This window comes from Micropterus dolomieu, linkage group LG13, assembly GCF_021292245.1.
Source record: "Micropterus dolomieu isolate WLL.071019.BEF.003 ecotype Adirondacks linkage group LG13, ASM2129224v1, whole genome shotgun sequence".
Classification (NCBI taxonomy): Eukaryota; Metazoa; Chordata; class Actinopteri; order Centrarchiformes; family Centrarchidae; genus Micropterus; species Micropterus dolomieu.
Genome location: NC_060162.1, coordinates 6,597,367 through 6,610,802, shown reverse-complemented (window position 1 = coordinate 6,610,802; position 13,436 = coordinate 6,597,367). Strand labels below are relative to the sequence as shown.

The following is a 13,436-nucleotide window of genomic DNA, read 5'->3' as shown; positions in this document are numbered from 1 at the left end:
TCTCTGCATTGGCTTCCAGTAAAATCCAGAATAGAATTTAAAATCATTCTTCTTACCTACAAAGCTCTTAATGGTCAGGCACCATCTTATCTTAAAGAGCTCATAGTACCTTACTACCCCACCAGAGCACTGTGCTCCCAGAATGCAGGGTTACTTGTGGTTCCTAGAGTCTCCAAAAGTAGACTAGGAGCCAGAGCGTTCAGCTATCAAGCTCCTCTCCTGTGGAACCAGGTTCCAGTTTGGGTTCAGGAGGCAGACACCATCTCCACATTTAAGAGTAGGCTTAAGACTTTCCTCTTTGATAAAGCTTATAGTTAGGGCTGGCTCAGGTGAGTCCTGAACCATCCCTTAGTTATGCTGCTATAGGCCTAGACTGCCGGGGAACTTCCCATGATGCACTGAGCTCCTTTCTCCTCTTTCTCTCCCTCTGTATGTAACCTCATCCCAGTAATGCATGTTACTAACTCAACTTCTCCCCTTTCCGTTAGTCTTGTGCTTTCTCGTCCCTCTCCTCTCTCCTCCTATCACTTCCTGCAGGTGTTTCTGGCACTGGAGCTGTGGAGTCTGGATCGACACCCTCTGCTACAACAATTATTGTTACTAGTCCTATTGTTATTATAATCAACATTATGATTATTATTATTAACACTACTCTAAATATCTGTACCATTATTCATTCAGTCTGTACCTACACTACCATTACTGTCTCTACCTCTGTGTGTATATTGTGTAGGCTGCCTCCCTCCCCCCTCTCTCTCCCTCCCTCCCTCTCTCTCTGGCCCCCTCCCTCTCTCTCTCTTTCTCACCCCCAACCCGTGGAGGCAGATAGCCGCCCACCCTGAGTCATGGTTCTGCTCGAGGTTTCTGCCTCTTAAAAGAAAGTTTTTCCTTGCCTCTGTCGCCTAGTGCTTGCTCTTGGTGGGAATTTTTGGGCTTCTGTAAATAACATCACAAAGTATGGTCTAGACCTGCTCTTTTATGAAAAGGGCTCTGAAATAACTGTTATTGTGATTTGGTGCCATATAAATAAAAGTGAATTGAATTGACTAAGCAAACCAGCTGCTAACTGTAGCCTTATATTTAATATATATGAGAATAGCATTGACCATCCAGAAACTGAATTGAAGTATTTCTGAAAAAATACCAAACTTTTGCTTCAGGCAAATGACAGATTCCATGAAAGAATAGTCAAAAAAATTACATTCAGGTTTGGGTGTCACAGAGGCCTACAAATGGCTAAGCTATTGCACATATGACAACCAAATTCATTCCCACACACAGCAACCCTAGCAATCTCTAAAACTAAACATTATGGTTAGCATGAGTAGTGTTTACACCGTCACATGAAGATTCATTGGGCCACAGTATTGCGCCTGATCAAACTGTCTGTGTTCCTGCTCATCAACATATTGTAGCTTGAATCAAAGCTTATATGCAGGAATCGATGAAGGAACCTCGTGAATTTTTCATTTTTTTCTTTTCAGCTCTTGTAATGTGGATGGGTAGTCATTTTCTTCCTTTCAGGTTTCTTGTTAAGGCCTTGATCTAGTGTACAATGACGTCTCTGTGTTGAGGTCAGGGTGGCATATCTGTCCCTGAGGAATTATTTCCTCTTGAAGAGGAACGTGATCGGAGTTACAGGTCATGTTTTGAATAAAAGCTAAAACTAAGCGTTTCTTTTTCTTCTGTAATGGCTACACACCTCTTTTTTAGACACAGGTACCCACAGTGGTATTACATTTGGGGAAATGTGTATGGCTTTATTTTCTTCCCCTCTTTGTACTGAAGAGAATTCACTCTTTTATCTTATTATTACCTGACCAGTGTCACAGAGTATCTCTATACTGCAAGCCAAAACAACCTGGAGGGTTTCTATTGTTCCTTATTTGTACTACAGATTGTACTACATGTTTAAGTAATCTACTACAGCACCCACTATCAATTACCCTTCTTTGTGATGGCAAAACCAGCATCTACCACTCTGTCTGGAGGTTAACTATCTTTTCTGATCTATTTAACAGCCCCATCTGCTTTCCTGCAAAATCCTTAAGTGAAACAACAACAAACAGAACATGAATATTTTGTAACGTTGTTCAGTTTTACTGCCTGTCATGGGATAAATCTGTTCCACAAAACGACCTAAAGGACTCTGAAGGTTTTGCTGACGGGAAACCAATAAAACAAAACAATTGTCTATCTGTTCATCTTCACATCATACTGTGTTCCAAATGTTTGGCTTTGACAATTATAACTTTGAGTGCTTTTGGCTACTTTACAGCCAGAATGACCCATGTTTGAACTTGTGGCTCTGTTCTCTTCTGTGAGTCCAAAATCAAATCCTTTTCCTGCCATGATGTGTGGCTTCCCCCAAAGGGATGCACTTAGTCTCAGAACATGTGGTATCATCCTAAAACATCTCTGGTGTGATTAAAGTATGGGGTGTGCTGAGGTCTGGAAAGATAGCATACGGAGAGATAATAATGCTGGTGAGCTAAAAGCTCATGCTAATGTGCACTAAACACAAAACATAGCTATGGCTGATGTGAATTTCATTAATTTTGCATTTGGTTAAACAAAGTATTGGGTAAATTAAAATGTTGACCTGCTCGGGGCACATGAATGTCTGCATCTAATTTCATGGCAATCCATAGAATAGATGGGAGAGAGAAGATCTCTCTAATAATGTCTTTATGAGATTTGTAGTAACCCATCTTGAAGATATTGAGATATTTCACTGGATTAGTTTTAACTTTTAAATGAAAAGTCAGGGGTTTACTAAACTCAGCAGGATTCATCCTCTGGGCCCAATGGTTATCTGTATTAACTTTCCTTCCAATAATTGTTGATTCACACGCCAGAATCATTAGGATTCATCCTCTGTGGATCATAGATATCCGTGCAGAATTTCACAACAATCCATTTAATAGTTGTTGACTAACAGACCAACAAGCACTTTGTTCAAAGTGATTTGATCCCTCCTAATACTCTGGCGCTGTGTTGTTCTCCTTACTGTATATTCTATGTTTCTTGTTTTCACCAAAGGCATATGAATTTCTCTCTTTCGTGTGAAAAGAATGAAGAAAACATAGTATTTAAGACAGACATCTGAGAAGTTTCCATGAGCCACACAAAAATCAAAAAATGCAGGCCGAAAAACACTTGGCAACTTTTTAATATTGACTCCTTTTCCTCCCTCCCCTCTCTCCCCTCTCTCTGGGCTTGGAAGCACTTGAATACAAAGTTCAGTGAATTGTTCTGGCATAGCAGCTTGTGTGTAATGACTTCTGACAGCAGTGGAGACAAACAGAAGAGCATGTCTGTCTCTGCATGAGTATTTACAAATCTACTCTCGGGAACCGCATTCCTATTCTGGAAACACTATTATATGCAAGTCGCCATGAACGACCACAGATACATATCCGGAGGTACTGGTTTGAAATAAATGGAGGACAAGACTGCAAAGGAAATATTTCCCTTAGAACAATCTGAGAAGTTTGGTATAAAAGTAAAGAATCTAAGTGAAGCATTAAAGTAATCCAAGAGGTACAGTTTGGGGGAGAGCAGCTGCCTGCCCCATCATACAGAACTGATGGCTTGACTGAATCTGGCCGTTGTTCTTATCTGGCTGCTACCCAACACTGATGGGATTTGGGTTCTGCAATGCATTATGAACTCCTTAAAAGTGAATTGCAAGTGTGGTCAGGGTGTGTTCTTTAGTTTGTTCCCAGTTGTTGAAAAGAAAGCTTTGTACAGGCCTTCTACATCGGAGTGTGTGGCTCTACAAAAAATTTGAGGTAGCCAAACTTTGCACATAAGGTAAAAAACATGTTGAATAGTCACGTCCTCAGCATTGACTCAGCACCCATATCTCTGTTAAGTGCCATCTTTGGCTTTAGCGGTCTGGGGTGACGTCAGGTTCCTTGTAGTTAATGCAGACCCTTGAGCAGTTCACCATTTGGGCTTTTTCTAACTCCTTCCTTTGATGTTGCTTTAAATTGAGTCTGCAGTCCTCCTGTTGCTCTGGTACGCCAGCTGGATGAGGTGGAGCAGGGTGCTTGGGTTGTTTGGCTAAGAAACTCTTCTGCTCTTGACTTGACTCCTGTCTAATCTCTCTAATTGGAACTGGGGGTCTGAGGGTCCCCTGAGAGCTGTCAGATCTTTGTGGTCATAGTGTGGTGATGTGACAGGGTCAGAAAAACAGAGTTATCCTAATGACTGTGTGGTTTTCTTTTCTACACTTTGTTCTGTTTGTCTCAAGGCCCCAACAGGCCCATTCTGTTTTCATTCATAGTGGCGTCATGCTTGATGTTTGTTTACATGGTGTGTGACTGCAGTAGTTTTTCCTCTTCACACTCTCTTGTCAAATATTATTGTTAGGAAATGGGAAATACCCTTTACCAAAAGGTGAAGTACTTGATCATCAGGATTTCACACCGTTGCTTGCTTACACTTGCACAGAATGAGCAGTAAAAAACAGCCAAATGTGTTTTTTCTTTTACTTTTCTCATGTGAAGGCCTCTGGTACTTTCCCAGCTCCATATCTGGTAACCATAGTTCTTAAACCTCTACGCTGTCATGTCTTTATTGGTGTGTGCAAATGTGTCAGTGCGGTGTTCACGGGTATGCTGTCTCATAGCTATGCGATCAAGGCTTGTTATGTTTCGTGGAGGAAAGTGTAAGACAGGAGCTGTGCATGTGTTATAACAGCTGTTGTTTCTCTCTGCAGGAAGGCAACCCAATCCCAGTGTTTTCCAACGAAACTGTGCCTCGTTACATTTGGGTCTCATTGCAGGGATGAGCACTTATTCATACAACACACCACAGGCATTGAACTATACATAATTTGAAATCCAAGTGTTGGAATATTATGTAAGAGATGCATGGATAGACTAAAGCAAACATACACGGTCTTTCTATCTATCTATTTATGAAAGAACAGAAAAAGCAAACAACAAAAAATTACAATTACTCCCAGGAGAAAGCTATCAAAGTGTTTCACCATACCATACTAATGCAACATGCTATTCTGATCATAATATATTTTCACTTGTTACAACTCTTTAACAGATTCACCCGCTTAAGAGAACTACAATGATTTTTACATCAGTGTTGAACTCAAATCATGTTGGCCCTTTCTGATGTTAAACAACTTTTTGATACTTTCAGGTTGTAGCCTAATTAAACAGTCTGAATTTTAGAGTCTTCAATTTAATAAAAAGTCTATCTATCTATCTATCTATCTATCTATCTATCTATCTATCTATCTATCTATCTATCTATCTATCTGTCTGTCTGTCTATCTGTCTGTCTGTCTGTCTGTCTGTCTACTGTGAAAAACAGTTCTTCATAGGCTACAAATAATAACTGTAATGTGTGATGTCATGAAACACAAATATTCAATATTTTAATAATCTTGAAATTACAAGGCTTTTTCATTATAAGATAATAAAATGTACCTTTGTAGAAAGTTTCAAAGTTTCTTTTTTCTTCAGTTTAAAAACAGTAGCTTGCGTCACTGCCCGCTTGTGACGAAATAATCCCAACAGTTTATCGGACCAATCGGACGTGCTTATTGCAGTAACCTAATCAGCCCATCACTGCAGAGACCTCATCACAAAGCTGCTGCAGGTCGGGAGTATGCGGGCTGGATGTGGAAGCCGATGAGTGACTTTAGCAACAAGGATATATCGCGGAACAGTTTGGGAAATACTTTTTTATAATTTTCTATGCGGGTGCTGAAGTTGATCAAAACTTTAACCCGTCTCTGTGTGTGCTGAACAACAGAGAGGCTACATGCGCATGTGAAGCCCCCCAAAACTGTCTTGGACTGGCGAAAACTGGAAACTTTATATCAACATTGAAAGTTTTTAGATCTTAACATGATTGGCTTATTATGGACATCCTTGACGAGAGGTATCTTTGCGGCGCTTCGCTGAACATAGAAGTCACCATCTGTGACATGATATGAAACCGCTGAAGAGTAAACTTGTTTTGACGCAGCGTGATGAAATTACAGAAGCCCTAATGAAGTCTAATATTGTTAAGATTCATTCTTCCTGGAAATGGCAAGCCGTGCCATATTGATGGCGCGGACTGCGGTTTTGATATGCACTCTATTGATCATCAGTATATGTGTCGGATCTCCTAACCACAGCCGTCGGCTTGTCTGCTGGAAAGCCATCCTGAAGTGCCACGGAGAGCCGGAGTGCCATTACGCTTATGACCAGTACATTTATGCCTGCTCATCTGTCATCAATGGGGAACGTAAGAAGTGTCCCAGTCACTGCATATCCTCTCTCATTCAGCTCAATCTAACCCAAAGCGGCCCGGCTCTGGAGGACTGCGACTGCGCCCTGGATCCGGTCTGTAGGAGCACCAAACAAGCCATCGAGCCATGCCTGCCGCGGACCAGCACCATGGGCTGCACCGAGGCCCGGCGGCAGTGTGAGATGGACATGTCGTGTAGCTCTGCTATGAGGGATTATTTATTTCAATGCCGAAAACTTTTCGGAGGGGAAAGGTGCTCGGATGGGTGCCGCAGAGTAATAGCCAACATGCGCTCCATACCGAAAGCGCAACAGCTAGACACTTGTGTGTGCGATGGCACGGAGAGGAACATATGCGAGTACATAAAAGTCAGCATGAAAACGTTCTGCTCTGATTCTAGTGATAGGTTCGCGGGAAGCGGCCTCTCAGACTCGGAGGAAGATTCTGATGATGATTATTTCGACCAGGACGAATATCAATACGTGGAAAACTCGAGTGACTCCCCACCTTGTCAGGCTGTGCTAAATGTCTTCACCACCATTTTGGTTTTATCCAAATTAATCTGAACAGCTGCTTCAAGAATGACTAGAAAGTCAGTAGTCTTGCTCACTGTGAATCAACAACAAACATCAGGGGCTTTTAAATTCAACCCTAAAGTTTCTGCTACAGATCTTTGCAAATGCATACAATTAAGATAATTTTCTTTTTGTGTATCACTCATGTCAAAAGCATGCAGATGAGGGTTTATGGATCAGATTAATAGCATTTGTAGCCTAGTTATATTTCAGTTACACATTCAAAAATGTCCTGATAATTCTGAAGGAGCCTATTTTTGTAAATCAGCTATATAAAGAGTATATTGTATAAACTTGTTTTTGTCAAAATATTTGTTTATGAGTGACAAGAGATTTGCACTGTATGAATAGGTGAGTCACACACTTTTACTGCGTTATAACCATGGAGAAAGGAAAAAATGTTTTGTCTGAAAGTGCCTAAAAGTCTTTATACTGGTTTTAATGGCCATGATGTGATCATATCAGAGGCATGCTGTGAACACACAGCAGTTTTCTTTTACCAGCTGTTCAGAGACTTTTTCTCCACAACCCCTTCATTACAAACCAAAGTTGATGAAAGCCACTGAAATGTGTCTTAATCCTAGAGCAGATAATGCAAAACAAGTGATACACTTGACCTTGTAGGTGTCAAACTGGTGTTTGTTATAAAGTGTTAATTCTTGAAAACTGTTCAAACAGATGAGAGAAAGGTAAACTCCTCCTCTTAGGGGATTTGCAGCATAAACAGAGCCAAGTAGCGTTTGCTCAGTTTGTTTATCCTCACCCCATGTGTTTTTTAGAATTCTTCACAAAGACACACTGAAAAAAAAAAGATGTCTGTGTTTGGGTGACTGGAGATATTAAGTGTCCATTATGAACATAATCCTCTGAGTGTACATGCACATTAAATAAATAAATAAATAAATAAATAAACATTTATAGAGTTTTCAAATGATCAATTTTTGTTTAAAGGCTTCAGACTTCACATATTTTTTAAAAGAACTGCAAGGCAATGTTGGATCATTTTCCGTAAACTCTGTTCTTGTTTTGTTTAATTTAAGTACTTTACAATAATTGTGTGAGCTTCCTCAGAATCATTTGAAAAAGTTAAAATCCAATATTTTTCCCATGATTGCAACTGTTATGTTCTTTTGAAAAAAGAAGACTTTTGGTCTAATCACCAAGTGGCTCTGAGACTTTTTTCTCTCGTTTCTGAAGGCATTAAACACATTTAAGCAGCTGTCACTGAAAGTACAATTATTTAGAAACACGGTCCACATAGAGGCCTTACTTATTTTTGTACCTGATGTATGGCACATCAGGTACATGCATGTAAAAAATTTGAAAAGGGTCCTTAATCAAAACAATTACATTTCAGTCATAATTCTTCTGGTATTCTTGGTATTTACTCTAACAATACACAAGATGCATTATTTAAGTAATAGTGAAAGTAATGTCAGTACTGCTCAGAACAGGTTATAGGCATTACAACTATTCAAAATAAAGTGTTTTCTGCTTTAAAGTATTTGTAAAACAAGTGACATTTGGCTTTGTAAATCAACAACAGTTTGAAATATCAGTAGGCTCACCGTAATTGTTTTTAATCAATACAGTTGTTCTAATATTCAGTAAAATTCTCAAGTAGTGGTGACAGAAAGTCATTACAAAGAAATATGTACTTTTAAAACAGCATGTCGCAAAATCTGATTTTTAGCATTTCTATTTTTAGAGCAGCAGTGATGGTGCATGGTACATGTGTCTGTTTGTGATTCATGTTATGAGTCAGTCAGCTCTCTGTACTTACAAAAAAGTCAGTGTCCCCTCCTTCACTTGTGATAATAGGTCTTGAAACCATTGATGGCAGCCATGTTGCTTTTCAAGGAAAAGAGATAGGCCCTCTAGCCCATTGATTGGAAGAGAAGTCGAGTGGCACCTCTATTATGGAGATGCCAAATACACAATGGTGTAACAGCACAATGCGGGGGCACTTCATTCACTCTTTTACTCTGTCACCCTTTCCAGGGAGTGGGGGAGTATGATCCCAGAGGAAGACAGAGAAGTTATGTGAGAAAGTTCAGCTTTACTGCTTGGTCTAACTCCTGCTGAGACTCTGTCCAAAGTTCAACATTTATTCGAGCGACAGTTAGTTCTCTTTCAATTAGATGTGGTCTCCTCCAACTTCTCTATGAGGCTGTGAGTTTGCCCCTCTTTTTTATACATACCTCTGAAAAACATACACTTTCATTGGGCTTTAGACATAAAAGTCATAAAAAGAAAAACCCAAATAATAAATCCTACAATGGCAGCGATTGTTAAAAAACACTCACAAAGTGATGTGGTGGAATCATTTGTGGGCCTTTGTTGTGAGAAGCAAAAGCCTGTCACTGTCACTTTAAGAGAGCAGGCCTCTACGCTAACCATTAATAATTGTAATGCCTTTTTATTATTGTTGAGGATAATGACTGGATGAGAATCATATGGGGGCCCCAGACCATACTTTGCCCTGAAATGTTTTCAATTAACTTTTGGCACCAGAGAAAAAAGGAATGTTGTTTTTTTTTTCTCTGGCTGAAACAGAAAACAGTCAACTGGGGCTTTTGGTGCAGGGACCAGAACATCATTAAAATTGCCTTATCATAACTCATACTGTTGCTTGTCCAACCTTCCCTCTGCCCCGCCCCGAACACTTCATCCTCTAGGCTACACTAAGGAAAAGCAAACTGGCGCCTTTGTTCTGCATTGGAACTGTGCTACTGATGTAATGTGTATAGTATTCATTATTTTCCCCAAATATGTCAACAACGTGCTGCGATGGACTGGCGACCTGTCCACGGTGTACCCCGCATTTCGCCCGATGTCAGCTGGGATAGGCTCCAGCCCCCCGTGACCCTGTACGCAGGATAAGTTGACAATGGATGGATGGATGAATGTCAACAACGTGAGCTTTTGGAAGGAAAGGCCTATTTTGCAAATCAGTTTTATGTCAGACACTGTTCCTCAGTTAGGTTAACTCATTGGCAATGAAATAACCCCCTCTTAAAGTCCCAGTGGAACTTTGCAAAACATTTTAAAAACTGCTCAGCTGCCAGACTGAGTTTTTTCCCCACTGAGCCTATTTTGAAGGTCCTAGTCCTGGAATAAAGAGAACTGCTTCTAACTGCTCATTCAGTTGTACTCGTTTATGCCTCATGTAAAGCCAAAGTCAGATGGAGTGAAAACATTTTAAACAGAAAAATGTGGTAAGACTTCAGACTGAAAAGTGATATTTGGTTCTCTACAAATCTATAGGTAATCATCTCTCCCTCCCCTATTCATTGAACCAGTAGAAACTGGCACATGGCTGAGTGAGGTGTCTTACTTGGTCAGTTATAGCCACAAAATGTACTTTCATGCAAAATGCAGAGTAAATAATGAATATTGCAGATGTTGTGACAAATGATCTTAGCTTTGGATTCTTTCACAAGTTGCTGGAAGAATTAGTTGATTCGTCGATTAGTCCATAGACAGTTTTGATTATAGGTTATTAATTTGAAATATTTATTAAAGAGATCAAATGTGAGGATCTTTCTGTTTTCCTTTTATGTCACTGTAAATTTAATACTTGTGGGATTTGGACTGTTGGTCAGACAAAACAAACAATTTGATGATGTTAGGCCAACTAAACCTTTTTAAAGAATTTTTCTCTCTATATTTGTATTTTATAGACATAATCAATTGTCGCAGCTCTACAGGGTCTAAAATAGACCAATCTGTGAAAGAAAAAAAACACACTCCCTTATATTTGGCTACTGTAATACACTTTAATACTAAATGTCTGAAAGGCAGACTGTGTAACGTTTGTTGAACAGCTACCACTGTGGCCACAAGATATAGTGATATTGAATTTCCATCTGTGAGGGAGTTGTCCTGAAGCAAGCAAGTTGATTTAGAAATGTAAAGCAATAAATAAAGTTAGTTCACATTAGCCACCACAAGCTACTGGTGATACCAGACCAAGGGAGGCTGGAAAAACTGGAATATTGAATAGATTCAGCAAGGGTGAGTTGGGTGAATGTGAATCCAGGAGGAGGAGTGTGTCTTTTTTGCAAAAGTTACATACTCTCATTTTAAACTTGTTGCTTAAATTTGTGTTACAGTTCATCAAGTAAACAAACTTAGCACAAGAAAAGTAAAAAAAAACACACGAGTGACCCACAATAATTGGAGATTGGGGGATGGACTTGAGGAAGGGAGTACCCTGTGTTTTAAGAGAGGTGGGAAAGTTGGAGGAGGGGTTGATTTATGATTGAGGGTTAATGGGGGAAGGGTCTGGTGTGGGAGAGGGGCTGTGCTGGGTTGAATGTCAGGGATTTCAAGCCTCTCTGAATAATGGTGCTAAAAGGGAATATATAATCAACCAATCAGGTTTTCTCTTTCTGTTACGGCTATATAGTAATTGTCCTTTAGTTCCCTCCCCTGATTCTCTCCTGCAGCCCAGATAAAGAGCAGTGGCGCAAAGTTTTAAGGAGTGAGAGAAGAACAGGAGGAGTGGGGAACACAAAACATAGCTGACAAGGGGCATAACTTCATTTCCACGGTGCTGAGACAGCTGTGTGGAGTAATCTGCCGTAGCAGCCCTCTAAAACTTCAATGCCTTTAGTGACCCAGGGAAGTGGGGAGGGGGCAACTCCAACTGTGTCCAGGCATTTAAGAGTGTTAAGGGGCCCTTACACACCCTTCCTGGAGGTTTGCAAGAAAAATATCCTTATATATCTTTTTCACTGAAAGGAAGGATGATAGATATGTTTATAAGATGAGACAACAATGGCTCAAATTTGGAAAGCAAGCTTAGAATTTATTTTCTGGCTTGTGGGCAACAAGTTGCAAAGTGAAGAATTCTAGGATTTCTATGGTTTTCTAAGGTTTTTATGAAGTAAAATTAACTTCATGTTCTCTGTTTGCCAACATTTTTAATTGGACCCGGAGATGTACACTTTGCATTTGGCTACGACAATTAAGTGCAATATGTTCCTGCTAGAAGTTATCCTCTCTCTGTTCCACAGTTCCTCTAAATAACTCTGACACAGAATTTGTTTAAAATGGCAAATGTATTTTTCCCACCTAATGGAGTATGTTGGAAATATAACCTATGTAACACCATATCATAAGTCACATGTTTTGAAAGTCCTTGAATAAAATTTAAATGTTGACTTGTTATTCAGTTTGTAGTATAAGTAAATATTAGTAAAAAGAGAATTGTGCAGTCCATCAGTGAAGAGGGGTTCATTATTCTGCGCTAACTGTTCTGTTGAAGACTGAAGAAAGAACAAAACATTTTAGACTAAGATAATGGCTTGAGGCTGGGTTGCTGTCCGGAGTGAATGGGGTCTCCCTGGAGCTCAATAAGGTCCCAAAGTTTTACTCCATTATGCTGACATCCTAAAGGCCAGGGGGTACCACCCCCATTGGTTACTTCTCAAGTATGCATTCATCACCTCCCACTACACACACACACACACACACACACACACAATCTTTAGGACTTTAACTCCCAGAGAGGAGTTAAAGTCCTAAAGATTGTTTCATTAAGTGGTGACAGGGGCAATATTTACAGAAAGCCTACTGAAATAGAAAGAAGAAGTAATAAATAATGTGAGATCAGAAATAGGAGAAGTTCCTCAGGTCATTTTAAACAAATTCACAAAAGAAGAAACCCAACACTTTAAATAATTCAAATGTAAAAAAAATGTGGGTTGCTTTCAGGAGAAATTAATTTAAATCTGTAAAGGGTTTTGATTATATTTAGGGCACAATATTATCTGCCAGTGTTTTACATGTTTAACCATCACCTACATGATTCACCAAAGAATCCTTAAAAAATATCTCCTCCAAAATACTCAGAAAAGAAATACTAACTGTAAGCAAATGTCCCATTTACAAGTCTCTGCATATTACTAAATATTGTGCAAGGCTGTAGCAGTACACTCACTGCTATTTGCTTAACAAGGTCTTCACTGACACGAGGATCTCCAGTCATGCCTGCAGTGTTGGTGCTAAATGACTGAGTTTAAATCCATGAGCAAACATGGAAATCAAAGGCTGTTAAGCTAAGCAAATATGACAGCCATCCTTTTTGCCCATTGTGAGAGCAAATGGCCTATTATTTGCTGATGTCTTTCCATGAAAAGCCAAGGCATAAATACAATTCAAATATGTGCTGTGTTTTGATCATTTGGAGCTTTGGAGCTTGACATTTATGGGTTAATGAACATGTGTGAAAGAGGTTTCTTTCTTTATCTGCAAATGAAGACTGAGAAAAATAGAATGCACACATAATGTCTTCCTTTATGCTGTGTTTATGTCCAACATTTTAATCTCTAGTTGTCCTCTGTGTCAGTTCTCTCTTTGTCCTGCTTCAACTTAGCTGGTTCTCATTTGTGAGCACAGACAGTTGGAATGTGTCCATGCTTTTAAAGATGAATTATTTGTCCATTAATATATATACTTTTGCCACACACTATTTTAAGGGTACTAAAGTGCAAAGATGGTGTTGTTTGTAGTCAAAAAAGTCTAAATATGTGCTCTTTTTTCTGTCCAGGGTGCTGGGCTGTGCACAGACTTTTGAATTAAGTAGTT

General features: G+C 39.6%; 1 protein-coding gene across 1 annotated transcript; it reads left to right on the top strand.

Annotated features, from left to right (window-relative positions):
- The first annotated feature begins 5,657 nt into the window (after window positions 1–5,657).
- gas1b (growth arrest-specific 1b) lies at window positions 5,658–7,718 on the top strand. The gene has a single exon (XM_046067199.1). It carries the CDS (start codon window positions 6,063–6,065, stop codon window positions 6,831–6,833), a length of 771 nt encoding a protein of 256 aa, XP_045923155.1. The 5' UTR covers window positions 5,658–6,062; the 3' UTR covers window positions 6,834–7,718.
- Window positions 7,719–13,436: the final 5,718 nt, after the last annotated feature.